This window comes from Cordyceps javanica, chromosome 2 (genome assembly GCF_051103115.1).
Source record: "Cordyceps javanica chromosome 2, complete sequence".
Taxonomy (NCBI): Eukaryota; Fungi; Ascomycota; class Sordariomycetes; order Hypocreales; family Cordycipitaceae; genus Cordyceps; species Cordyceps javanica.
Window position 1 is genome coordinate 3,856,964 of NC_139296.1, and position 25,630 is coordinate 3,882,593.

The 25,630-nt window shown below is 53.5% G+C and overlaps 10 protein-coding genes across 10 annotated transcripts; 4 read left to right on the forward strand and 6 right to left on the reverse strand.

Annotated features, from left to right (window-relative positions):
- Nucleotides 1-257: 257 nt before the first annotated feature.
- V2A60_003659 (saccharopine dehydrogenase (NADP+, L-glutamate-forming)) lies at nucleotides 258-1,892 on the reverse strand (the record flags this gene model as incomplete). The annotated part of the gene is made up of 6 exons (XM_083254986.1): nucleotides 258-288; nucleotides 339-444; nucleotides 504-645; nucleotides 695-804; nucleotides 858-1,129; nucleotides 1,198-1,892. 6 exons carry the CDS (start codon nucleotides 1,890-1,892, stop codon nucleotides 258-260), a joined length of 1,356 nt encoding a protein of 451 aa, XP_083111112.1.
- Nucleotides 1,893-3,914: 2,022 nt separating this feature from the next.
- On the forward strand, nucleotides 3,915-4,619 carry V2A60_003660 (OPI10 family protein; the record flags this gene model as incomplete). Its single annotated transcript, XM_083254987.1, has 1 exon — nucleotides 3,915-4,619. The coding sequence occupies one exon, from the start codon at nucleotides 3,915-3,917 to the stop codon at nucleotides 4,617-4,619; it is 705 nt and encodes a 234-aa protein (XP_083111113.1).
- A 526-nt stretch (nucleotides 4,620-5,145) lies between these two features.
- Nucleotides 5,146-7,268, reverse strand: V2A60_003661 (apyrase domain-containing protein; the record flags this gene model as incomplete). Its single annotated transcript, XM_083254988.1, has 2 exons — nucleotides 5,146-7,169; nucleotides 7,247-7,268. 2 exons carry the CDS (start codon nucleotides 7,266-7,268, stop codon nucleotides 5,146-5,148), a joined length of 2,046 nt encoding a protein of 681 aa, XP_083111114.1.
- Nucleotides 7,269-8,456: 1,188 nt separating this feature from the next.
- On the reverse strand, nucleotides 8,457-9,166 carry V2A60_003662 (uncharacterized protein; the record flags this gene model as incomplete). The annotated part of the gene is made up of 2 exons (XM_083254989.1): nucleotides 8,457-8,814; nucleotides 8,889-9,166. The coding sequence occupies 2 exons, from the start codon at nucleotides 9,164-9,166 to the stop codon at nucleotides 8,457-8,459; spliced, it is 636 nt and encodes a 211-aa protein (XP_083111115.1).
- A 1,213-nt stretch (nucleotides 9,167-10,379) lies between these two features.
- V2A60_003663 (uncharacterized protein) lies at nucleotides 10,380-13,625 on the reverse strand (the record flags this gene model as incomplete). Its single annotated transcript, XM_083254990.1, has 7 exons — nucleotides 10,380-10,621; nucleotides 10,708-11,411; nucleotides 12,071-12,191; nucleotides 12,247-12,547; nucleotides 12,595-13,167; nucleotides 13,218-13,387; nucleotides 13,448-13,625. 7 exons carry the CDS (start codon nucleotides 13,623-13,625, stop codon nucleotides 10,380-10,382), a joined length of 2,289 nt encoding a protein of 762 aa, XP_083111116.1.
- A 2,050-nt stretch (nucleotides 13,626-15,675) lies between these two features.
- V2A60_003664 (uncharacterized protein) lies at nucleotides 15,676-16,409 on the forward strand (the record flags this gene model as incomplete). Its single annotated transcript, XM_083254991.1, has 3 exons — nucleotides 15,676-15,830; nucleotides 15,881-16,176; nucleotides 16,237-16,409. The coding sequence occupies 3 exons, from the start codon at nucleotides 15,676-15,678 to the stop codon at nucleotides 16,407-16,409; spliced, it is 624 nt and encodes a 207-aa protein (XP_083111117.1).
- Nucleotides 16,410-16,912: 503 nt separating this feature from the next.
- Nucleotides 16,913-17,659, forward strand: V2A60_003665 (uncharacterized protein; the record flags this gene model as incomplete). Its single annotated transcript, XM_083254992.1, has 3 exons — nucleotides 16,913-17,162; nucleotides 17,216-17,611; nucleotides 17,646-17,659. The coding sequence occupies 3 exons, from the start codon at nucleotides 16,913-16,915 to the stop codon at nucleotides 17,657-17,659; spliced, it is 660 nt and encodes a 219-aa protein (XP_083111118.1).
- A 180-nt stretch (nucleotides 17,660-17,839) lies between these two features.
- Nucleotides 17,840-20,698, reverse strand: V2A60_003666 (heterokaryon incompatibility protein-domain-containing protein; the record flags this gene model as incomplete). The annotated part of the gene is made up of 1 exon (XM_083254993.1): nucleotides 17,840-20,698. One exon carries the CDS (start codon nucleotides 20,696-20,698, stop codon nucleotides 17,840-17,842), a length of 2,859 nt encoding a protein of 952 aa, XP_083111119.1.
- A 1,218-nt stretch (nucleotides 20,699-21,916) lies between these two features.
- Nucleotides 21,917-23,109, forward strand: V2A60_003667 (uncharacterized protein; the record flags this gene model as incomplete). Its single annotated transcript, XM_083254994.1, has 5 exons — nucleotides 21,917-22,248; nucleotides 22,378-22,687; nucleotides 22,763-22,818; nucleotides 22,902-23,010; nucleotides 23,068-23,109. 5 exons carry the CDS (start codon nucleotides 21,917-21,919, stop codon nucleotides 23,107-23,109), a joined length of 849 nt encoding a protein of 282 aa, XP_083111120.1.
- A 782-nt stretch (nucleotides 23,110-23,891) lies between these two features.
- On the reverse strand, nucleotides 23,892-25,518 carry V2A60_003668 (ribose phosphate diphosphokinase subunit PRS1; the record flags this gene model as incomplete). The annotated part of the gene is made up of 3 exons (XM_083254995.1): nucleotides 23,892-25,114; nucleotides 25,186-25,333; nucleotides 25,408-25,518. The coding sequence occupies 3 exons, from the start codon at nucleotides 25,516-25,518 to the stop codon at nucleotides 23,892-23,894; spliced, it is 1,482 nt and encodes a 493-aa protein (XP_083111121.1).
- Between the last annotated feature and the right edge of the window lie 112 nt (nucleotides 25,519-25,630).

The following is a 25,630-nucleotide window of genomic DNA, read 5'->3' on the forward strand; positions in this document are numbered from 1 at the left end:
CGACACATGATGTCAACGGAGATTTGATAACTCGATTACAATCTTGTACGGCTTTTTGACTTTTAAATGCGTCGTAAATCCATGACTACATCTTGTTCATTCTATGAATCATAATTTTGCAAACTTTTTCTGCGACAAGGTTTGGCTTGTCTGTTGACTTGAAACAACATGGCGCCAGTTATTTGGCTTCTTCAAGTGCTGTCCAGGTCTGTTGGAATTTTTTGGCTTGAACTGGGGTATACTTTCGCGCCTACGGCTTAGTTGAGAATCTTCTCAGTGCATTTGATGCTTATAGACGTTAGACTTGACTTTGCCCATTCAGGCCCTCTTCAACTTACCCGTATTTCTCGTCGAGCTCCTTCATGATGGGGGTGTTGAGCTTGGAGTTCATGGGAGCAAGAATACCACGCTCAGAGATGGTACCGTTGAGAACCTGCTGGACAGCTGTTGTTTTTTTCTGTGAGTAAAAAAGTGCTGAAGCGGGAATTGGGAGTGCTACATACCAACAGCGCCGGGAATACCGACAAGCTTGGCCATGGCTGAAGGGCCGCCGGAACCAATGGGAGCACCATACTCGCAGAGGGTGGAGGAGATGGTGTTTTTGCTGCCGTCCTTGTTCTCAACCTCGAACATGTGTTGGAGGAACTAAAAAGTAAGCATTCATCTTCGTCTCCAGCATGCACCCTGAACTTACGACCATGTCACGCTCGCCCTCCTGGAAGGTCATTTTGTCCTCAAGGGTAGCGCAGAGCGTGTCGAGAGGGTTACCGCGGGGGGTGATCTTGGTGGTGGAGAAGATGCCGACTAGACAAAGGGCAGGTTAGCAGAGCTCTTTGGAAAATGGGGTGACTACATACGCCACTTGAGGTCCTTGATCAGTTGGCTCTTGACCTCGGCAGTCTTGAAGGTCGTAGCCTTGGCCGAAATGGCGGCGACCAGGTCATCCTCGCTGCTGGACTTGGCACCGGCAACCTTGGCAAGAGCCTCGTTCCAGGGGATAGCCTCGTTGAGGAAATCCTTGGGTTGGTCGTCGAGGAAGCCAATGTCGACAAGGGTCTTGATGAATGGGGGGAAGCCGGCGTAGCGGAGAGTGCCACGGACGCAGGTTTGGGCCTCGGGGATGTGGTAGCTAGCGCGACGTGTTAGCCAAGATTGCTGGGGGAAGTGAGTTGCTCGGGCAATCTTGTCTGTACATACCGCTCGAGGTAGCCGGAGCTGTCACGGTTACCATAGGCTACAAAGTTGAAGCCAGTGAAACCGGTGTGGTAGGTCTTGGCCGTGTCCATGAGGTCGAGGCCCGACACCTCGACAATCTTGCCGTCCTCGACGTACTTGGCGTTGTTCTTGAGGGCGAGGAGAACACCGCGCGAGCTCCAGCTGAACTTGTAGCCGAGGGGGTTGTCGGAGTTTTCGGGGGCGGTCAGGCCGCCGCAGAAGCTCTTGAAGGAGAGGATCTTGCCGCCGGCGTTGTGGACGCGCTCGATCAGGTCGACGGCGTAGAGGTGGTCGATGCCCGGGTCGAGGCCAATCTCGTTCATGACGGTGATGCCGGCGGCCTTGGCCTCGGCGTCGAGCTCCATCATGGCCGGGGAGACGTACGAGGTGGTGACGACGTGCTTCTTGGCCTTGATGGCGGCCTTGATGACGACGGCGTGGAAGGTGTAGGGGATGAGGGAGACGGTCAGGTCGTGGGCGGCGACGGCGGCCTCGAGGGCGGCCGTGTCGTTGACATCGAGGCTGACGGCCTTGGTGTTGGCGTAGTTGCCGGCCAGGGCCTGGGCCGTGGACAGGGTGCGGCAGGCGACGGTGACCTGGATGCCGGCCTTGGAGAGGACCTCGACGGCGGGAGTGGCGACGAAGCCGGAGCCGAGAATCAGGACAGACTGAGACATGATGCGATTGAAATTTCCGTTGCAAGAGAGAAAACAATGGGTTGATGTCGGAGCTGAATGGGAGAAAAAAAAACGAAATCAAAACAAGTCGGGAGGAAGAAGAGTGAAGGAAACAAGAAAAAGGTGTTAGTCGAGGAGGGGCAGATTCACTTGGTTGGGCCATCTACGTAGTGCGAGGGGCACAGTTCCCCACCAAGGCACTTCCGGGTTCGGCCTTGCGTGACGGCGAGAAGGTCGGAGGGAAGTGCGAGATCCAGCCGCATGCACAATCGGAGCAGTGCAGCCAACCAGCCAGCCCATCCACAGAGATGGTATGGAGAGAATCATTGGAGAACGCAAAGACTCGACTTTATTCAGAATGGACAATCGATCCATTTGGGTTCATTTGGGTTCATCTCGGTCCCAACTTCTCTTGTACTAGTCTTGATCCCACCAGCTTTGGTCCATCCTCCTCTTCACCAACCCGGATCGATGCAGCATGTGCTCATTCTCCCTCTTGGATACCTTTACAACGTCGTCTGCCTCGTTCTAGTGGCTGAGCTTCTCTGATGCGTCCATGTCGGGTCCTTCACTTGTGACGCTGACGGCACTAAGCTAAATGCTGTTTGCTTTTGTTTGCCTTCCATAATGCCACGGAGACGTCCACTGGGAGCGGTCACTGACTCGTATTTGCACTTTGGCTCAAAGCATAGAGTCGGCGAACAAGCCAGGCAAGAATACTTGGCCAAACGAGTCCTGGCCACCGTAGGCGAGGTTTACCGCCCCGAATGCATGGGCAAGTCAGGTGGGCTTGCCATCGGCCTACGCCCTTTGTGATCTGACAGTCAGCAATTGATGGAGGGGAAGGGTTGCACTTTGCGGACAGTCTCGCAGTTACAAATCGGTGTCTGTTCTGCCTCTCCTCGCCTTGCGGGAGCCGCTGAATGAGGCCAACTTCATCGGCCGGGGTAGTGGCACTGGTCTGGAGCTTCTCGACGAGTCTACGAGCTCGGTCGACGCATCAACCGATCGAAGATTATGGAAATTATTACGAGCGAGTTTCGAGCACCACTGTCAGCATAGTCTTCCCTCGACTCGGTGTCGTGAACCTGTTTGATCGGGGGTGCTCATCGTGGATCGCGGCCGGCTTTCCGAGGACGGGGGGCCCACCGCACATACCGGCGAATACCAGTATGGAGAGGACCATGGTTTGCACAGCCGCCGTAGTCGGCAAGTGAGCGGCCAGGCGGATGGACGTAGCGGGATGGTTGTAGCTGCGACGAGATGTGAAGCCGTGTGGCCTTTTCGTAGTAGATGGCCGCTGCGCTCCACAATGCTTGTGCGCGCAACAGAGTCCATGGAGACGACAACGCAGCTTACTGTAAAGATTGCTTTGACGGTTCAAGGCAAATTATTACAATGTGCCTCAGCAGACATGTATTTGATCGCATACCCTTGTGTGGCGCAATACGGACGGCTTGTACAACCCTAGCTGGCAGAGCAGAGGCATCTGAGATGACGCGGACAGCACCATGGTCTGCTCCAGACCAACAGGCATCTTTGATATTCTCCTCTCCATAAAGTGCACCAAGCTGCAAGTTTCGATGACACAGACGGGCCTTTTGACCCGTTTTCCGTTTTCTTTTGCTTTCTTCCTAGTCAATCTGGGGTTGCAGCTAGTTACCACCCCGGTCGAGCCCGGATGGTACTAGATGCTTCCCGCATCTAGCTCAACTCCCTGCCCCCGCACCTTAAAAAGGTCAAGAGAAAAAAAAAAGGAAGAAAGGAAAAGCTACCCCTCCAATCGTCATAGCTCTCTCTCTCTCTCTTTGTCTTCTTTCCTCTTCATTCTTGCGCGCGCACGTCAACTACCGTTTCTCCTCCACGACTGCTCCCATTGCAACTTTTTTTTTTTTTCAACTTTACAGCCTCAAAAACAAAAACGGCCACATTCAATTGAGAATTTGGTTCCTTTTCTCGCCGCTCGGAATTTCAACCCCCCCCCCCCGGTTCCCCCGGTCCACGGAGACTCGCACCAGGCCAATGTCCGGCACGCCGTCGTCGCCGCCGCCACCCCTGTTCGGCCTCATCCCCGCTGGCCTGCCGCTCATCACCGAGCCGACCTCGACGCCGTCGCCCACGTCGCTCCTCTACGCGCTCCCCTCGCCGCAGCAGCTGCAGCAGCAGCGCCGCGCCTTTTCCCACCTCGTGCTGTTCCTGCTCCCCGGCGTCTCGCTGCCGCCCGGCACCGCCGCCGCCATCTACCTCTCGACCGCGGCCCAGGTCGAGCAGGCCAGCAGCGGTACCGGCACGTCGTCGCCGTCGCCGTTTCAATTTCTCGGCGCCATCGGCCCGGGCAAGGAGAGCGCCGTGTTCAAAGTCGGCGGCGGAGGCGGAGGCGCGTCAGATCAAGGGGCACAGAGCAACAACAACAACAACAGTGGACTGGTGATTGGCGTGTCCATCGAGCCCGAGGCCGAGGTGGCGCAGAAGCTCCAGCAGCTCGGAGCAGGCAAGAGCGCGTCGTCGGCTTCTACACAGCAGCAGCAGCAGCAGCAGCAACCGTCGACAGTGGTGTTGGCGCAGCGCATCATACAAAACGCCTTCAACTTCCTCACGGGCTTCAGCGGCACCGCCGGTCCGGGCGGCGTCGAGGTCGTGCCGCTCAAGGCCTTTGAGGAGTGGTGGCGCAAATTTGAGAACCGCGTACGCAACGATCCCAGCTTCCTGGAAAAGCAATCCGATTAGAGCTCTCAAGTTTTTTTTTTTTTTGGCACGTCTTCATCCTTCCATTTTGGCGACGTGAATCAATCTGGTGTTTTCATATGGCTGGGCGTTTTCTTGTTCCTTCTTCTTTCACTTATTCACTGTATTTTGTTTCGTCTTGTTGCTTTCAATATACTTGTACGATTCGCAGCCAACGGCCGGGTCGCCGACTTGTTGCATTGTACAATACGGCAATCTATGTACCTAGACCTCCTTCAAATTCCACACACGCTCTCAATTCGCGCACTCCAATATAAGAATATAGAAATCCAAAACCTTGCCAACAATCACCCACGACAGTCCCTGCCATGAATTACGATGATAGCCTGTGATATCAGTCACGGGCTGCGGCATCTTTCCCCCCGAATACAACGCCATATTAAGAATATCGACAAAGAAGGTGTGCACAAACATCTGTCCTGCTCTAGCACATGAAAAAAAAAAAAGGAAAAACGCCGACGCTTTGGATGTAGAAAATCAAATACCATCCTCAAATGCTTCATCAGGGTCAAGCGACCAGTGTGCTCTTCATTCGCGTGGGGCTAACGTTGCGACTGCGTCGTCCGGCGTTCAGCATTTGGAGACTCGGCCCGAGGCGCTCTCGGCTTTCTGTTCGTACCACCAATCCTGTGCGATCCATGGCATGCGGCATGCGGAAGTCGTCAAATCGCTCCAGGTTCAGCTTAGGCGTCACGAGCCCAGAGCTTCTGCCACCCTTGGAGCTTTCCGTACTATCAGAGTGATCGTTTTCGTCCGAGTCGACGCCACCCAGCTCAAATTCGGGAGCTTCGCCCTCTTCCAAAACACGCTCGTATGTAATGGTTGGGCGTCGCAGCAGCGTATCGATGAAGCCACGGGAACCCTTTCCATTTCTTCGTGAGCGACGGGCCCAGGAAAGGAACTTGTGTCGCCGGTCAGGCTTTCTGAACCAGTACGCCAGGGCCATCAGAAGTAATAGGAATGTCAAAAACGGCAGAACGGAGCCCGACGAACGATGCGCGTCGTCGTCGTCGTCGTAGTCATCACTACCTCCCAGCTTGGGACCAATGGGGATTGGCACAGATCCGGCGTGTTCAAAGTCGGTGGGGACGCCGGAGCCTATGTTGCTGCCGAAGCCAACAGGAAGCTTGGTATCACGGGCAGGGATTTGCCCAGTGGCATATAGAACCATTTTGCCAAGCGTCCAGCTGACTTCCATGTCGTGGATGGTGTCGACAGGCTGGAAAGGGTCGCGGAAGCCCTTCTCATCAGCGCCGGCACGTGTGCCATTTACGGAGCCCTCAACGCCGATTCGCGGGATGCCAATCCCATCGTGAAGCATGTTGATAAGCCACGACGCCTTGAAACAGGCTTGCTGAGCGTTGGCCAACTTTTCTTCATTTGTCTTCTTACGGGCAACAACGTCGCCTTTGATCGACAGCCAGTCTCTACCGCAGTATTCGAGCACCTTTTTCTGGTAGGTGGCCAGGTCGTAGGCCACGTCCTCCTTTCCGAAAACACCATGAGTCGTGTGCCAGTATTCCGACACACCCACGAAGTGGTTGATGTCGAAATCAATGGCGGGCGCGTGCTGGCCGTTGAGCAGGCAAGGGGAGTCCTCGCACGGCTTTTCCTTTCCTAATAAGGGATATGTTTTGCGCACACACTCGTCAAACTTTCCTGTGCCAAGAAGGACCTGCTGCTCGCTGCTCGCAGAAGAGTCAAGGATGGCTCCTTTGGTTGTCGTTCGCAGACCCCGAGGAAGACAGGGGTCCGGTATCTCGAGAACGGTGGTATCATACTCGTCCGTCAGCTTCTCGATGAAGCGCTCCCGAGCTTTGTTTGCACCATAGCCGAGCCAGGTAGATGTAAAGACTTTGTATTCGACAGAAGAGCCATCGAGCTTGCGCATGCGAACTAATTTCAGATCGTCGGCGTGTTTCTTGGCTTCTGTGGCATTAGGCGCAAAGGCGATTTGGGCCGAGGCGCCACCCATGTCGAGGAAACCATATGTGTGGTGTCCCTTGCTGTGCTGGTGTTGGTCAGGTTGTTCAAAGCCGCCGAGGAGATAGTTGGCGGCGATCCAACCGTAGAGGCCTTCGGTCTCGCCAGGAATGACCTGGACGTGGACGTCGCAATCCGGCAGCTGAAATTTCGTATTGGCTCGGAAATAGGAGCAGACGGCACCGAGAAGAGCCTTTTGCTTGTGTTCGGGTAGGAATCTCACACCAGCTGTGGCCATGAGGAAGATTGGTGTTTCGGGTATCTTGTGTGAGGGCACTTTTTTGAGGGCCACGTCGACGAGCTCCTTGAGGTGATCATGGCCGACCGAGTCCACAGAGTCGGCAAAGGTTGAGATTCCTGGATGAATTTTGTGGTTTTTCTTGAGATGTATCTTCGGTAGCGAGCGTACTTGGTCATCATCGTCGTCATCGTGTTTGGGGGGTGCCGAAGGGTTCCTCCATTTGTAGACGTAGACGCGCGTCCCCGAGGAACCAGCATCGAGAACTACGCCGTATTGGGCTGCGTTTCCGGGGAATTCAACGGTCAGCGCTATGTTTGAGTGCGGAGAAATTGACGAGAAGAAGATAAGGGATGCGCCCAGGGGAATGGGGGGTTCGGATTCTTACAGTTTTTGCCGTGTTTACCCATGGCGTAGATTGGACCTCAAGGGCATTGGCGTAAATGTGATTGGGGCAAATTGTGGAGGAGTGTGCGCAAAAGGGTCGAATGTTCGGTTGAATTATCGATTAAATTAGCTCAACGGGGGAAGGCAATTATTTTTTTGTTTGTATCGTCGGCGTCCCTGTCGTGAAGAGGACAGAGTCGTATGTTGTCGCCTGTCAGGGGCGTCGGGGGGTCGCTGGCTATAATGGGGGGACACGACCAGCGCAAAAGACACGACGAGACACGACACGAACAGACAACGAGACGGGTTTCACGACGCGCAATCGCAGCGAGTGCAATAGGATAAAATGACCCCAAATGTAGAACGAGTGTTGCCGCAAAGGGCGTAAAAGAGAGTCGCAGCCTGGCGAACAGTGAAGAAGAAGAAAAATGGACGAATGAAGCGATTGGGGGGTTTTTGCAGGTGGAGGAAAGCTGGATTGCGCAGGCAAGCAGGTACCAGGTTAGATAGGTACCTGGTAACCAACTGGCCCAACTGGCCAAATTGGCGGATTGGCGGATTGGCTGATTGGCTGATTGGCTGGCTGGCTGGCACGAAGCAGCCACACAGAACGACTACGTATTCATTTTACGCCACTTTTTTTTTTCGTTCCCCCACCGTTACCGGACGGACAAGCAATGCAGGCAACCCAGTCAGCCTAGGCCGGATAAATGCAAAATTACCACGCAACGGTGCAGATCCTCTTGCCTACCCGGCGGGGCAACGTGGTCTGATTCGGTGGCTGAGAGCAGCCTCCTAAAGTGTTTTAGCGCTGTGCTAATCCTGGCACCCATCCCGTGTCGAAATCCTCGTAATCACAATGTCGCTGAAACCATGCCCCGGCTGGCTTTGCGAGCCATCCAAACTTGTTCATGGCTCTTTTTTTTCTCTTTTTTCTTCTTCTTCTTCTTCTTCTTCTTCTTCTTCTTCTTGTCCTCCTCCTCCTCCTTCTCCTTCTTTTCCACGTTCCATGGGAATAAAAGAGTGTGGCGTGCCTTATCGCGGTTTCAGAGCGTACATGCGCACCGGAAGAAGTCGTCTACAAGACTGCAGGGGGCTGACGCGCTGCAAATCTGTCCGCACTAGTCTTAGTCCTGCCTGTTCAAACAATGCTCGAAACTTTTCGTCTCGTCTGTCATCATTGTCTGATATTAGTCAAGGCTCTCTCGCATCTAGAGGAGAGGCTTTTCATACCTTGTGACGCTGCTGTCTGTCGAGTCAAACATGTCGTCCACGCCAGTGCTCAGGTTTTCCTTGACAATGATCCAGCCAGTCCCTCGCCTCAGGACCGTCTTGCACACCTCGAGGTACTTCACAACCTGCTCGTCGGTGAGGTGTCCCAGACACCACTGTGTCCATATGAGATCATACTCGTCGCCCTCCGCAGGCTGCCATTCTTCTAGCCCGACGTTGAAGATATTCCTTACGCCTTTGATACTTTTCAGCGGCTCCGTGAACCGCGCAATGGGCTCCACTACGTCAACTTCCTCGGCGATCGATAGAAGTAGGTCTTTTGTGATCCGTCCAATTCTGCCCATGCGCACGCAAGTCAGCAACAGCATCGCAAAAATTTTTCCCTCTCCTCTCTTTCGAAACCCACGTACCCTGCCCCTGCGTCTACGGCGCTCTTGACAGTGCAACGATCGCCTTTGATGCCAATGTTGAGTCTCGCCAGGAATGACCGGGAGCCCAGGATATCGGTCCGCGAGATGTGGCTGTACGCTTGAAAGGTCGGTATGCCGCCCAGCATGCCATCGGTGCTGGCTTCCGCGTTTTCCCAATATTTCCTCCCCGCCTGTGTATCGATGAGGCCATCGGGTCCCGACTGTTGAGTCGGTACAGACGGCAATGCCTCTTTGGTACTCTGCGAGTGTTCATTCATACTTTCAGACCCCTAGCGCTGTGTGACCCTCGCAAGTCCGTCAAGTATTCCTGGCTTCGGTGAGGCATGGTACAAGTTTTTTCCGGCCAGGCCTGGGCAGGACACTTGATTGCCGCGCCGGGAGGTTGTTCCGAAGCGCTAACAGCGCTGTGTAGGCACGTTGGCACGGAGTTAGTACCTGCTAGGTACAAACTACCTAGGGTAGCACCAACCCTAATATTGTACCTTAAGTACGTAGCATCTAGGTACCTACCTACCTTATCGAGCTGAGTCCGGAGGCCTTGCCAGCAATCTTACAAGTCAGGCTGCACATGTTGGCCATTTTATGGCTTGATCGGGCCCTGGTAAGGAGACACCAATTTGGCTGGAGGATTGTATATGCCTTTTACTCGCTCTGATCGTCTAGCAGTACATTTCTTCTGCTTCTAGTTTTCTCAAACTTGATTCGCAAGGCCAACAAACGTAGCCACCCCCGCCCCCATGCACACGGGGCCCCTGGTCTTTGTTCAATAAATGCAAAACTATCTATATTTAGTCAGAAGAGTAGAAGCGGCCTGCCAATCATGACTGGCGCAACGGCCTAACTTACATCCGTGTCGTTTTCGGCTGATACCGAGCCGATTGGCGATCTAACTCCCTCTGGGGAAGTGTTGAGCACTACTCTGGCGTTACATATAATAAATGATACGTGACCACCCATCAGCGACAGAAAAGCGTCAACATTGAGGGGCTTGCAGTCGGGTCAGTTTGTTCAACATGTCTCTCACGACAGCAATCAGTGGTTAGCTGGCGTTGTCTGCAAGCGGCCATGAGGCTGCCAACCCAATCCGCGTCCGGGCCGACGTGCCCAACGTGTGTCGCCTTTTCATCGCCATGATCAGCAAACAGAAAGCAGAATCTAACATTGCATTAAATCGCATTCAATCTCGTACCACTGACCCAGATTTTTATTCCTTTTCGCTTCGAGACAAACACAATCTCGCCGGGCCATGCAAGGTTACTCACTCTCGTTTTACTCCGTACTAGCCTGCGCTTACCCTACACTCGAGAACGCGACTCTCTTGCCTAACAAGAGCACGTCACTCCTCAATGTGACTGCAGTTGATTGAAGATGCTGGTTCATTCAGGAGAGAACAGACGATAAACATAGCGTGCCACAAGAAAAGAGGAACGGAAAACGGCACAGTGCAATACAACCAGCCAGTATCGACATCTAAATGTTTCGTATCCCCATGAAGCTATCCGTCGCATGCTGCAATCCACCGTTGCTCATCGCTTGACTGACCTTGATCCCTGAACTGAGACCTCCAATATGCTTGCCTGCACCAGTGAGCTCAAGATGCCTCCTTTGCTCCGCAGTGTTTGGTGCATGTCCCATTCCCAATCCGCGCTCGCCGTCCAAGACTCCCCTTGCTCCAAATCGCGAAAAGGTCGGAGGCGCATTTGGCACATGTCCTAGAAACAGCATCAGCCTTCATCCAGCCATCTATAACTAGGGACAAGTATAGTACCCGTTACAGACCCGTCCCGTCTCCATGAACCATGGCCCGTGTCCATCGGACCGCCACGGATACCCCCTTCGGATGTGCGTCTCGGATCGGCATCTGCGCCATAACCGCGAAAACCCGCGACACTCCCCGGCCGTGGGTTCGAACTATGATACGTTGCAGCGTTTTGTGGCGCAAAATGCCTCGAAGATGGCTGCTGTTGGAATCTAGAATCGATAGCGTCTGTGGCGGCTCGCTGAATGTTGCCCATCTCCACCGTGTGCCGAAGCTTGTCGTGCAGCTCCTGCGTTTGCAGCAACTGACGGTTCTTCTCCTTGTAGGCTTTGGAGAGCTCTTCATTCTTCTTCCTGGAGTCTTCGTTTTCGGTAGTCAGGCCGCTAATCTTGCGCTGCAGCGTCTCAATCTGCGCGTTGGCCTCGTTGACCGTCTGTTCGAGCCGGCTGTTGAGCGCCGAGTACTTCTCCGTCAGCGTCTTGTAGAGGTACTGCTGGTAGTAGATGTTCTGCGTCGTTTGGTATGCCCAGAAGCTGAGTGCGCGTCCGGCACACTCCATGATGATGCTGGGCGAGAGACCGCTGAGTACGCTCGTCTTGTACGCCTCGGACGGTTTGAGGTTCGAAATCACGGCGTCGTCGGGACTGCTCAGCTGCGTATCGCAGGCTGGACATGGGACTCGGTTCTGACGATCTTTTCCGGAGAGGCAGAAGCGAGTTGTGCACTCCAAACAGAAAATATGGCTACATTGGCGCTGATTAGCACCGGTTGGCAACGGTGCAAGGTACATGCCGCATACCTACACGTCGTGACTAATGCACGATCGTTAAGCTCAGCTCTGCATTTCAGATTGTTACAAGTCAACGGCAGGTCCATAACGTCAATTGCGATGCGATTTCTCGCAAAATCTTTGTGCGCTGGTGAGCAGGGTCTGTTCGATGCGCCGGCGCAGCGACTTGATCTAGGGGAGGGTCTTCTCGGCAACCAGTCGCAATCGCGCCTCCTATCTCTGTCTACCTTTGGCTGACTACGGCACACCTCGCCAACCTGCTAACCTCATCATTTTGCTAAAGATCATCATGACTGGTGCGCCTGGTGTCCACGACGTTAATGTTCTCAAGTCATGTCTTTTGTCTTTTGCCCCAATTTGACCAAATCTATCCTGGTCTATGTACGAAGTACCTGGCAGCGACTCTCAATGCCGTCGAAAATACAGGTATTATCTACCGGTATATATTGTTGAGTTACAACCTTGATCACTTCCTGGGCCACCATGCCTCCAAGGACAGCTGAAATGTTGTGCATTTCGCCTCCTTCAGCGCGTGCTACTTCTTCAGTAACTTGCTTCGTTCTCTCGTGGCCCTGTAACGCTGGAGCACGAGCGTATATTGCCCTTTGCAACTCTTCCGCAGAGGGTGCAAGTACATCCGGGGCAAGGCTAAGCGCGAGATATAACGATATCAAAGAAGACTGCAGCTCCGGGCCTGCAATGGCTGCGATTTCGTCTTGGCTCAGCTCATTCGCTACGTAACCCGCATTAGCTGACGTCTGGTCGATAGCAATACATCTTGTACACACCAACAATGTCTTCTAGTTTTGGCACATTTTGGGCAGGATTGATGAGCTTAATGAATCGTGCATTCTTGCAAAATTGCTCCACCTCGGAGGGGTCAGTCACAATGTCACCCGCAAGGCTCTGAGCAATACCCAGGACCTCGCTGGCATCTTGACGAGCTTTGCTCTTGTATATGCTCTGGAGCTGGATGTATACGCTCGACTGTGCCTTCATGTCGGGAAGTCCGCCAGTCACAGGCAGTTGACCATGTTTCTGATAGAATTGGGACACTGCTTCCGCGACTATCCAAAACGAGGATTTGGTCTCAGAGAAAATCAGTAAAAGTTGCGCAATACATTTATATGGCTTACCTTATTGCTGTCGTCATATTCGAATACCTCGCGTAGGGAGCTAGGCAGGGACTGAGGTGTTACGTGCTTCATGACAGCACCGACTGCCTCCTCAAAGTTCTCCTCTCCTCCTTCTGCATTGTTCCTACGCATACCGTCGGAGACAAGGTTTCGGAAAGCAATCTTGTCAGAGTAGGCTGTAGGTAGTGCGCCGTCATGATTTCGTTTCCAAGTCTCCAGGTAGTGCAGCAAAATAGCCACAAGGGGCACATGGCCGTGCAGATGATCGTCCAAACCGTCGAGGTCCCTTGTCAGTTCTTGCGCAAACTGTGATAGCTCTGGCCATGGGGTGAGAAGTCGGAGGTCGGCAGTTGACGTCTCGTCGGGGTGCGTGTCTACAACTGGAAAGACACTGGTGAGTGCGATACGGAAATAGCCGTAGAAGCCCACGGAGCGCATGGCTACCAAAGGGATTCTGTGAAGAAGACTGTACTCTTCAAGTGTCTGTATTGTCTCGGATGGCAACGGTAGCGTGTATAGTATTATCGTATATGGAGTCGCGTTTGAGAGCACCGCTTTAAGGTCTGACTCGCCCTGGCCTGAATGTTAGCTCACGCGAGATTACTGGAAGTGTAGCAGCTTACCGGTGACTTGGGATGCCATTCGCCTGAGACTTCAGGATTGAGCTCGAGAAGGTATTCGGTGGTACACTGGGCGCGTGGTTTGCCGAGACTTGACTCGTCAAGAAAGAAGTTGACGCCAAGATCGGCGTCCTCTACGACAGCATCGTCTACGATGGTGAATTGGCCAATTCCTGTAGCGACAGATCATTAGTGGCCGCAAATGCAGCGATTGCGAGACCTCTTGGGTGTACCTGGGAGGACGAGGTTCTTGAGCGTTTCGACGCCTACGGTGCCAGAACCGGAGTTGACAAGGAGAATATTGGATGACTCGAGGGCGGCTTGCCCCGAGGCAGCCCACAGACGAAGTTGTCTATCGTACTTCCTCTCTTTATCCGTTGGGCCCCCCTGCAGAGGTGCCTCCTGCGACATTTTGATGTGAGATTGGCTGGTATCTTGAATATGCTCTCTCCGATGGTAGCTCTAGCTGGCGCGGCGTATGCAACAAGCTAACCCACCCCCACCAACCCAAAGTGAGCACAGTGCCAGCCTTGGGCTGCTGGTGGCGGATGATTGCGTTCGCACAGTGTTGCTCTGTTGCCTGTTTGCATGCTCCTACGGCCTATGTGAATATATAGGTATGTATCTGGATAGAGGCCGCAAAGGCATAAAAGTGTGAGCGCCTTCAATTGATAAGTCTGCGCCGTTTGCGCGGGACTCATGTGAATGAGGGAAGAATTGGTGGTGCATGTCAAGAACCTTCAACGCCCGACGGGCAGTTGTCAGGGGGGACAGTGCGGGTACAGTAATTGGGTACGAAAAAAAATGGACAGTGAATCTTTCAAAAGCAATCACACCCGGTATTTAGTGCTATTATCTCTCGCGTACGGAGCACAGAGTTAGGTTTGATTTATGAATTTGCCGTCTACTCTGTGATCTGTACAGATTGATACCTGGTTGCTAGATACCTAACCAGAATGTCGGATGAAGTGTCGATACCCGTGCTTAGCGGCCGCAATGGTGGGTTTGCTTTATTAACTATCACTTACTAATATAACTAATAAGTTACAGTCCCATGTTTCCGCCGCCACCCGCCGCCCGCAACCACAACAGAGAGAAGCCACGCAGACTCCCTGCATCAGGAATAGCTTGGCCGACGGCTTTGTGTGAGGCACAACATGTCAAAGACTTGCAGCTCACAAGCCACTCAGAGACGTCCGTTTAGCGAGGCAATGCAGCCACGGCCCATCACAGTGGCTCCAGACCCTGTCTGTACCCAAATATCTGACGTGAAATGCGTTCGGTTCCGCCCTGGAAGCGACACCTTACCGGCCGTCTGCTGCAATCGTACCTAGGTAAATGAAGACGGAAAACGTCTCTTCCTCATCTTATCTACCAGTGTGCACAGCACTGAAAGGCGTCAGCGGTGTGTTGGACAACACGGTACAGCGTCGCTTGTACATCTCGTACATGGCCAATGGTGGGCATGACAGGCTCGGGACCCCAAATCGGAGCTATCGTTGCTATTACACAAGCACAGTGACAGCACCATCCCCCCTAGCATACAGCCGTCATGTTCCGGTAGGAGAGCAAAGTTGGCTGATGACAGGCATCGCTGTCTGGTTTCCGTCTGAGGCTGGTGCAATGGAGCGCCACCGCAGCATGGGTAATTCCTCGCGATGCAGCAAATGGACCCTCATGGGTCAATAACAAGACGGCTTGTCTCCGAGCCCCAGTCTGCTCGAATATACTTTCTCGACCTGCTCTGGCCCCGCCATTTATCATGGTCTGGTCGGTCTCGCTGTGCGTGGTGTGCTCGTGCTCGTTCGGCTGCGACATCAAGCCGATGGGACTTTTGACCCCATTATCCTGCACTTGCAGTTGTGGCGGGTGCAAGTTACTGAGCATGTGCGTTGCAATCTGGCGTCTTTGACTTGTAGACTTGCTAGACATATAGGTTGCGGCTGTTGCCTGCCCACATTCTGATCACTCTGCGTTGGTGATTTTAATGCAACCTTCATCTCTCGCTGCTGCGCCATCGCTTGGATGCTTGTGGCGTTCGCTTGTCACGCTGCCAGCTGCCAGCTGCCACTGGCTTGTATTAACTTCGGTCGCCGGCCGTCGGCAAACGGAGTTGGAAAGAGGTGCCTTCCTCATCATCGATCCTGAACTTTTCTCCTAACTCTTCGCTCTGTAGCCGGGGGAATCGGCTGTGCTGGCTGCTGGTTGCTGGTTGCTGGCTGCTGGTTGCTCGGTTCTCGTCAAGCATACTCGCCTTTACTCGCCCCAAATATTGCTTGCTCTTTCTTCGACACTCGCTATTATACGACTTTGTTTTGGATGTGGCTCTCGCCCTTTTCACCGGATTTCTTCACCTCTCATAGCTGCAGTAACATAAAAAAACACCACGGCCAACGAGGCTAACCTCTCGTCTCTCTTTTCAAGCTTGTCTACGGACAGATTACACTCAGCCCAGACCAAGATGGGCCCCCCATTCTTTAAGAAGCCAGAAAAGGCACCCTCAACCGAAACAACTCCCATCAAATGCCCTTTTGATGAAGAGCCAAAATCCTCCTACCAGGAGCCTCCGTCTACTTGTCAGGTATCTCCTGCGCGCTTCTGGGTTCTCAGTGTTGGGTACGCGCATCATCCATTAGAAATAATACCCCGCTAACAAGTCATCCCAGTCTCTGTCTTGGATTGTTCTTGTCCATCATCGACTCTTCTATTGTGGCAACAGCTCTCTACACGATCGGAACCGAACTTGGAGACCTTCGCACTGTCAACTGGATAGCTCTCGCGTACACCTTAGCTTATCTCGGGTTTGCCGTGGCCTTTGCTCACGTCTCGGACGTCATTGGCAGACGCGATGCATTTCTTCTAGCATACGTCCTATTTTTTGCCTTTTCTATGGCCAGTGGCTTTGCACAAAGCATCCCTCAACTCATTGCCTTCAGAACAATACAGGGTATCGGAGGTTCTGGTTCGTCGCTCACCCAACCTTTCTTTGCACATGCTCGCTACACTATCTGACGCTCGCCAGGTTTATACTCCTTGAACATGATTATTCTCCCGGAAATATGTCCTCAAGACTATCTCAAGTTCATTGGTTCTTTAATCGGAATGGTGATTGCGGCCTCTGGCGTTCTTGGACCCGTTCTGGGTGGTCTACTTACCCAATACACGCGGTGGCGCTGGATCTTCTGGATCAAGTAAGTCAAAGTGCTACCAACTCGATATTGCATGCTAACTTAAACAGTGGCCCAATTTGTGTGCTATCAATGGCCATATTTCTATTTGGCTGGCCAACCAAGGGGCAGCGCAATCCTGCAAAGCGACTACAATGGAAGAATTTTGATTTCCTCGGCACCATTCTCATCATCGCCGCCTCTGTTTTGGTTGTATTTGCTTTCCAAAACGCCGGTACCACCTACTCCAACATTTTCAACAAGTCTGCCTTCATTGCTCCGATTATCATCGGCTTGCTGTGCTGGGCTGGTGTATTTGTGTGGGCTTTTTTGGTGAACAATGGACAAGTCGGAAAACACCTTGTGCCTGCCCTTCCTTTCAAATTATTTCGAAATCGACACTACACCACCGCAGCCATCGCAACTTTGCTTATCAGCTATCCTTATCTTCAAATACTCTTCACATTCCCGACTCGTGGTCAGGTTGCAAGCGGCAAATCCGTTCTGGTGAGCGGCCTTCAACTTCTTCCTATGATCGGAGGTTCAGCTCTTGGAAGTATTATTGCCGGCATTCTCAATGGAAAAAAAAATTTCCTTTCTGAAACTATTGCCGGTGGCTGCTGCCTCACTTTGCTCGGGTGCGGCCTGCTTTCTACGGTTCATAGCAGTGCGGATGATGCCAAAGCTCTAGGTTTCTTGGTGTTTTCTGGGCTAGGATTCGGGCTATCTACTGCTGCAGCTACGATGCTAGTTAGCTTTGAGGTCCCGATTGCTGACTCCTGTAAGTATTATCCCCCTACATTTGTGGCCAATAGCCTGACTTGAGGTCTACAGCCCCGGCCCATGGTATTGTGGCACAAATGAGAATTCTTGGCGGAAGCATTGGTATAGCTACCGCTTCTATACTTCTTCGAAATCAAATAACAGAGGCACTGGGTGGACAGGTTTCGCCAGAAGATATGGGAGTTTTCAGTGGACGATTAGAGGACGTCGATCCGGAAAAGCAGCTTGCCGTTATAGCAGCATACTCGGCAGCCTTCCAAACCGGCATGCGGATATCTACCATCATTGCGGGCATTGCAGTACTGTTTTCCGTGCTGGGCTTCCGTCAAACGCGACTAGATATGAATGAACAGCGTGCCAAACTGTTTCGTGAAGAAGAGAGCCGACGTGCCAAGGGCGATGCTCTCATCAGTCCGAAGAATAGCACGACAAAAAAGCAAGATGAGGGTAAGCAAAGATAACTTACAAACATGTCCGACAGATGGTATGGAGTAGACAGCATGGCATGCACGCATGAATGCCGGCTGGACAGCAGGGTTGGATACGTTATGGAGTGAATGGAGCAGTACACTACTCTTGTTGGCACGAGTCTGGTTGTTGATTTAGCATATGTATCAAATAGACTTTAATTCATTCTTTACGCCATTTATTTTCGGAAATTAGAGATGCAGTGCTTCAAACGAGTTGGACAGGCCTGAAGCTGTTGTATCTGCCCTCGGCGGCCTCGCCATCCATTATGCCGTGTACGTAGGCTTCGCCGATGAAGGTATATTGACCTGGCTGGTTTGTCGGCCGAAGAATGTAGGGTGTGCGGCCGCCGGCAAAGAGCCATACCTGGTCCCCCGGTTGCGCGACACGCGGGACGAGGCCGAGATAGCCTTTGGCCGTGGACATGACGCGGCGCAGCGGCCAGACGCACCACATGAAGTACTCGAACGAGTTGACCCCATCGTCGCTCTTCCCGTCTTCCTCGTCCCTTTCCGCAGGCTCCTGTCCGCTATCGTCTATGGGGGTAGCAATCTCGGCCGCGCCGTCACCATCCCGAGCTTGCTCGTCGACGTAGTTGGGTTGGCCTTCTCCGCAGCTACCCGCGCTGACCGCCTCTGCCTCAACTCGTTCACCGCCCTCATCTTCGTTTGCCTTGCTTTCCCGTTCCTGTTCATGCTCTCCTCTCTCGGCCACGTCCTCGTAGTCGTCTTCCCCTCCACTCTCCTGCCCTCTCGATTCTTCTTCCGCCTCCTCCTCCTCCTCCTCCTCCTCCTCGCTCTCATTGTCCTTTTCCTCCTTGGCCTGCTTCACCGCGGCCAAGACATCCTCCACGTCGGGAAATGAGCCAGAAGTGTCTTGGCCAAACACCTCACGTAGCCAATCTGCCGTCGTCGGGTCCAGAACGCCGTCATCATCGCAGAGTTCGCGGTCCACAAGCTCGCTCGGCAGAGCAGTCTTGATGTAATCGGCAAAGTCCTCCCCAACGGGGTCTTCGGCGTAGCTGTAGACTGTGAGAGGGAAGGACCGTTTCAGGTAGCAGTTTGCGCTGAGAACCTGCCACAGGGCCTCGACGCGGTCGCAGCCGGTCGGGTAGATTGGGTCAATGGTGGCCATGGTCTTGAGCCACTCCATGACATTGACCGTGCCGCAGTAGCAGCGCGTCTCGTCATGGCGCTGTATCTCTACGTTTGTTATTGTGTCCACCATAAGGGCATCGAGCCACAGTATATCCGAGTCGAAGGGGTAAATGTGCGGCACGGTCGTGCCGCCGGCGCGGAATCTGGTGCTGAAGAGGCGCCTCGTGGATAGAGGCCAGTGGAACGACGGCACCCAGGACGGCAAGTCATCCGGCCGGGGAAGCAGGTTATGAGTATCGGCGAACGGGCGCACCCAGCACCAGCCGTCGTGACACTCGCTAATGTCCTGAACAAAGGAAAGAGCCTCGAGTGGTTCAAAGTCCTCAATTTCGCCGCTTCTCCAGTCTTGGTAGCGGTTGTCTCCCTTCGCCTGAACATACGCCTTGGCGACCTGTGTGAAGACCTCGGTTATGGACTTGTGATAGTCTGCAACAATGGGGGTGTCACCCGGAATGGGCTGCGAGATACCCAACAGTGCAAAGATTTTGTCGCGGGGATCTGTGGCAGCAAAATTCCAAGTCAGGGCGATGAGTGTCGCGAGAGACAGCTTCGAATGCCACCAACTGTCTTCCATGGCCACGAAGTCTGGATTGTTCTCTCGCAGAGACTGCAACTGCGTCGTCACAATGGTGTCCTCAAGTTTTGTGCGCCGCGAGTGTAGTCGCACATCAGCCATCGACCATGCTAAAGTTCCCATGTCGCCGTAGCGATATTTTATGAGGGGTGTATTGTATCTCATGCCGACATACTCGAAATCGATGGCGGACTGAAATACCTGGAACAGCGCAGTCCACGGAAGATCGTCGCCTCCGAACATGATACGCACGTTTCGCGCCAGGGCGACTTCCTGTAGAACCCATATTCGGTGAAAGAAGGACCTGCGGACAAATTCCAGCACAGTGGTTATACTGGCGGAAGAGAGTATGGTTCCATTCTGAATCTCTTTGTCGTCGTCGTCGCTCTCCCCATTCCTTCGACGTCGATGCCAAGCTTCCCAAGAGCGTTTAAAGCACTCGGGCGAAGAGGACAAGATTGTCGGCAAAGTGTGATAGAGCTCGCCTGCAGCCTCGGAATCAAAACCACCGAGCCAAATGATGACCGACTGAGCTTGTCCGTATATCTCGGTCATCATGGAAACCTGAATGTTTCTCTCGAGCAGATCCCTCTGGTTAACGCAGATTGCGTCGATCCAAATGGGCATGGATCTACGGTGCTGCACTGCCGGGCCCGAGACTGTCGCGGAAGTTTGCGAAACGTCCTCGAGTATGCGGGCAATGTCGAGGTAGCGCCTGCGTTTGCGCTGCACGCAGCAGTCCAGAGGCGTGCGGTCGGTGCTGTCGATGACGGTGCGATCGGCGCCATGAGCGAGCAAGAGCTCGACAATCTCCAGATGACCATTTTCTGCGGCGTAATGCAGGGCAGTCTCACCAAAACAGTCCGAGTTGTGTACATTGGCACCGTGACGGATGCAATCCTCGACATCGTCGTATCTGCCCTCCTCGGCGGCCTGGATGATCCTGGTCTTGTTGTAGGGCTCATAGCGCGAGTCGACCTCGAGATCGTCAGACCACTCGTCTACCCTGAGTTGGCGCAGGCTATCGTAAAGATTCTTTGTGATGAAGAACAAGCGCCCGTTGACGGCAATGGGCCACAGGTTGTGCGGAGCATATGGGTCCTCGCTGCCGTCTACACTCTCGTCTAAAGGATTTGGGTTCCCCCAAGTGTAGGAGAGGCAGTTGAAGTCGGGCTTGTCCTTGAGGTCGACGGTAGAGAGCTTGCAAGACAGCAGAGTCACGCCACAGACTGTAGGGGACGCCTTGGCGAGCGGATTGCGCACAGTCAAGAGGCGAATACTGGTGGGAGTCGGCAACGGATCGTATTGAAACGTGGAGAAATCGAAAGCAGACATGCTGAGCCGTGCGTGGCAGGCAACGCCTGTGTTTGGATGGGATTCATGGCGAAGAGGAGAAGCCTAGGGAAAAAGAAGACAGCTGCTAAGTAATAAATAAGCGGCGTGTGGAAGTTGCAGCAGGGTCCCCAATGGGCTAATAGCAAGAGGTGAGAGGAGAGGCCTGCATATCGCACCGCCACAGGCAAGGCTGGAATTTGAGGCGGCGGAGAAGTGGCTAGGCGTTTTCACAGAGCAATTTGCATCTGATGCAAGGTGATCGCTAATATTAGATTCGGCGCTTGTCAGAATTTGTACAATGTATGCAGAAGAGGGCTGCGATGGAAAATCAATCAAACGCAGCCGTTTCGGCAGACTCGGCGCGACGGGGTGTGGTTGAAGCAGCGTGGCATCGGGCACAACGGTCGGCTCTGCGCCACAGTTGAAGCTCATTACTAGGCGGCCTCTCTGTGCCAAAAGCTGGTAAACATCAACGTTTCCTATTACGAAAGTGTCATGCAATTGAAATGAGTCAAGAAGAACAAAAGAAACAATGGGCAAAAACAGGGGCACAAGGTACGGCAAAAGATTCAGTGTCCGAGATAAAATGTCCCATATAATAGAGATCACTACGTACTTGGCAACGTTATTATTAGCTCTAGACCCCGAGACTAACAAGGAACTCAGAGCTTCGACTCAGCCATTACATCATAGCAATACATACCAAAACTCAATGACAACTCTGTTTAGTAAATACGTTGTTATCACATCGACAATTTGTCACCAAACCCCGCCCTCTCCAAGGTAACTAACTACCTACTCCAAGCTTGGCTGCCATCGCCAGCAACTTCAAGCACTACCAGCCGACGGCCCCCACACAAAAGCACCAAACCGACGGGCGAACCTTGATCGCATCGACTTTCTGACCAATCGATTCTAATCACCTCTGAGCCGGCACATTCTTCCTCCATGAGCCTCTCATTCTATTCGATCCATCGCTTCGCCGTGTGCCTCTCCCGCTCCCGCAAAGCCTCTATCCCATCTCTCGGCGTTGTCTCGTCATCGCGCAGCTTACTGTCGACATCCCCCTTCTCCTCCCCCTCCCCCGCAATCCCGCAAACACCGCGAGTTTCCGTCCTCTTGCAACCCCGACCGCGGCCCGCACCCTTCCTCGCCGCCAATCGCTGCCGACAAGACTCGTCGTCGCCCGCCTCCCGACTCGCCAGCACCGCGCGCACAATGTCTACTACCGCCACCTCGCAAGTCGTCACCGCCACCGCCGGCCAGCGCCTCGCCGGCAAGACCATCCTCATCACCGGCGCCTCGGCCGGCATCGGCCAGGCCTGCGCCCTCGAGTTCGCCCTCGCCCAGCCGCGCGACCTGCGCCTGATCCTCGCCGCCCGCCGCGTCGACACCATCCGTGAGATTGCCGCCGCAATCACCAAGCAGGTCGGGGACGGCGTCAAGATCCTGCCCCTGCAGCTCGACGTCAGCAAGCCCGACGAGGTCCGCACCTTTGTGGACAAGCTGCCAGAGGAGTTTAAGAATATCGATGTTCTCATCAACAATGCGTAAGATCCTCCCCCCCTACTCCCTGGTGGCCCCCAAAACCCGCAAACACTCGTGGATCCGAAAAAGAAAAAATATCAAAGGAAAAAAAAAGAAATTTCCAAGACTATACAAGCTTACAATGCAAGCAGTGGTGGTGTCCGTGGTGTCGAGACCGCAGGCAACATTGCCGAAGCCGACATCAACGTCATGTTCGACACAAACGTGACGGGCCTCATCAACGTCACACAGGCCGTCCTGCCCATCTTCTTTGCCCGCTCGGATGGCGGCGCCGGTGACATTGTCAACATTGGCTCCATTGCCGGCCGCGAACCCTACGCCGGAGGCTCCATCTACTGCGCCACCAAGGCCGCCGTCCGCAGCTTCACCGACAGCCTGCGCCGCGAGACCATCAACACCAAGATCCGTGTCATGGAGGTTGACCCTGGTGCGACCGAGACGGTACGCAATCTTGCCTTTATCTACTCTGATAACAACAACCTTTTTTTTTTCTGCACGGGGCTGACGTCTTGCTAGGAATTCTCCGTAGTTCGCTTCCGTGGCGACAAGGCCAAGGCCGATGCTACGTATGCGTAAGTCTACAGCCTTTTGAGGCCAAACTCTACATGTCTTCTTTTTTTTTGTTCCCTCCTGTTAATCATATAACCATCCATAGCGGCATGGAACCCCTGACCGCCCAAGACATTGCCGAGGTCATTGTCTTCAACGTCACACGCCGCCAGAATGTCGTCGTTGCCGATTCCCTCATTTTCCCCACGGTTCAGGTGAGCCAGTCTTGCGCTGTTATTTGACGCATCCAAAATTAACAGAAATATGTGTAGGCCGGTACTGGTCCTGCCAACATGTACCGCAAGACCGCCTAGTAAGTTTCGTCGCAGACAACCAGGACTGCGCGGGGGTGGTAGCAGAAAACAAGACGAGAGAAAAATAGAGCACACAACCGACATAAATTATAGACACGTGAGGAAAAACGTCATCTGGTCGAATTGGTAGGACATGTTATTGAATACAGCTATGAGAATAAACCAGATATACAAAGATAAAAACTACGATATGATGCACGAGCTTTTTGACATGTTCGAAAATTTCTCTTGCCCCTCACCCACTTGCCCGAAGGCAAGGCCACCAAAAAAAGCGACCAGAGTAAGGGGCCTTCTAAGAACGAGAGTTCAATCTACCGATGTTCCGTTAAGAGCCCATTCTGAGATGAATCGGGCCCTTGCTGCCGAAAGTGGCAGCACCACCGGGGTGTTTTTTTTTTTGGGGAGGGTGCATGTTTGCGTAGTGAGGGTTCTGGGACTCTTTGTCAGTCCTTCCTTTCAGAAATCTACGCAAAGGAAAGACTGCAAAAGCTCGCAGATGCCCTCTTCACGTAAAGAAGAAAAGAAAGTCACGGGGGTTGGCGACGGAGGGGAACTGCAAAACACGTCATGTTTGCCATTCTACCTGCTGCTCGCCCGGAACAAGAAAAAGAAGAAGCGACCCCAAAAAGGACAAGCAGCTACTGCAAATTACCTTCCAAAGACGCCACGCTCAAGTAAAAAAAAAAGCAATCGAGATATGATGAAATCATGGCCTTTCAAATCAATGTGAGCCGCCGTTATGCAAATGCATCGTCACATTCTGCTAGTTATGCAGAGCGACCCTAGTCAGTGTGCTGGTATAGAGGCGAGATCGACTCTCCGTAGTGATTCCGTCGGATAGCCTCCGAGAGCAGAATCGACAGGTCGAGGATGACCAGCTTGGTGATGCCCTTGACGCGGTCCTGGCTAATGGGGAAACTGTTGGTCACGACAATCGAGTCGATGCACTCGCACGCCTGCAGTCGCTCCAGACAGTCCCCTCCAAACACGCCGTGCGTAGCAATGCAGTACACCCTCTTGGCTCGGCCTCGCTTGACAACTGTCTCCGCAGCGGCAATCCACGATCCGGGCTTGTCAATCATGTCATCTACTATGAAGACAGTTTTGTTCTTCACATCCCCCACGAGGGTTATCATGTGTTCTGTCTTGGTGTCTTGGTAGACATGATCCTCCTCGTCAGAGCTAGCAGTGGGGTCACTGCTTCCGCCAAGCGCCTGCTTTTCAGGAACGAAAAAGGAGGATGCGCGCGACATGGCCATAGGATCTTCCTCAGCGTCGCTCTGTTCTTGCTCGGGAGAGGGAAAGTCATCCTCGACGACGTGTCCATGAACAAGTCTTCCGCGAGTTATCTCCTGGGGCCGGTGGTCATCGTAGCCATCTTCATCCTGGGCAGCTTGGCCGGTCGAGCTTGTAGACGGCGTGGTGCTGCCATTGCGGGTTGGCGTAACGTTTCCGCTCGCGAGCCTCGCTGTGGCTGCATGGGATCGCTTGGGGGACCCTTGCGAGTCGGCCGTGGCGACCGCTTGCCTAGCCTCGGCTTGCTGAGAGGCAAATACCTCTTCGGCATCCCGGTTGGGGCGGATACTTGCCGAGGTTGATGTCTCCAGAGCCGGCGTCCGATCTTCCGTATCAAAGTGGTTCATGATCATGCTATGGGACATGTTGGTACTTCGCTTACGGTCCGTCGTCACCATACCAAAGTTGAGCTTGAGCGCGTCGGCCAGAGACGTCACACGCTTCGTGCCGCCCGCATTTTTTGAAACGACGACGGCCTCCTTCCATTGTGGCACGTTGCGGCGAATCCATCGGGCAATGATGGGCTCTGCATGCAGGTTGTCAACCGGACAGCGGAAGAAACCTTGCATCTGTTGTGCGTGCAGGTCGACCGTGATAACGTGCTTGACACCAGCAACGTTGAGCAGGTTCGCCAACATCCGGGCGGTAATAGCACCTCGGTGAGATTTCTTCTTGGACTGCCGACTGTAGGGGAAGTACGGAAGGACCGCTGAAGACAAGCAACTGTCAGCCAAACAAAGCTCCCAAGATCAATCGCAGCAGTAGTGACTCAGCCCATACCTGTGATCTTGTTGGCCGAGCCGCCTTTGCAGGCATTGATCATGATGAGCAGCTCCATGATGGAGTCGTTGATCTTGGGGCTGCCCGACTGGACGACGAAGACATCCTTTTCTCGGACGCTGGTGAGAATCCGTACGCTTGTCTCGCCCTTTGGACCATAGGAAGTTAGCCTCGCCGTGCGTTTCCAACCATCGACGGTTCAAAATCGGCCAGGAAGCTCACATTGGAGAATTGGGTCAGCTCTGCGTCGGCCAGCTGCATACCCAGGTTCTCACAAATCTGCTTTGTGAGAACAGGGCATGAATTGCCCGCGAAAATGAGCGTGTTGCGCATTGTCTCTCTGTTCAAGCTCACGCCATAGGCATGGACCGACACAAGAAAGCTAGACAAAGACAAGAAAACTTGGGCGGCAGTTTTTTTTTTTCTGCCACTGAACCTTGACCCG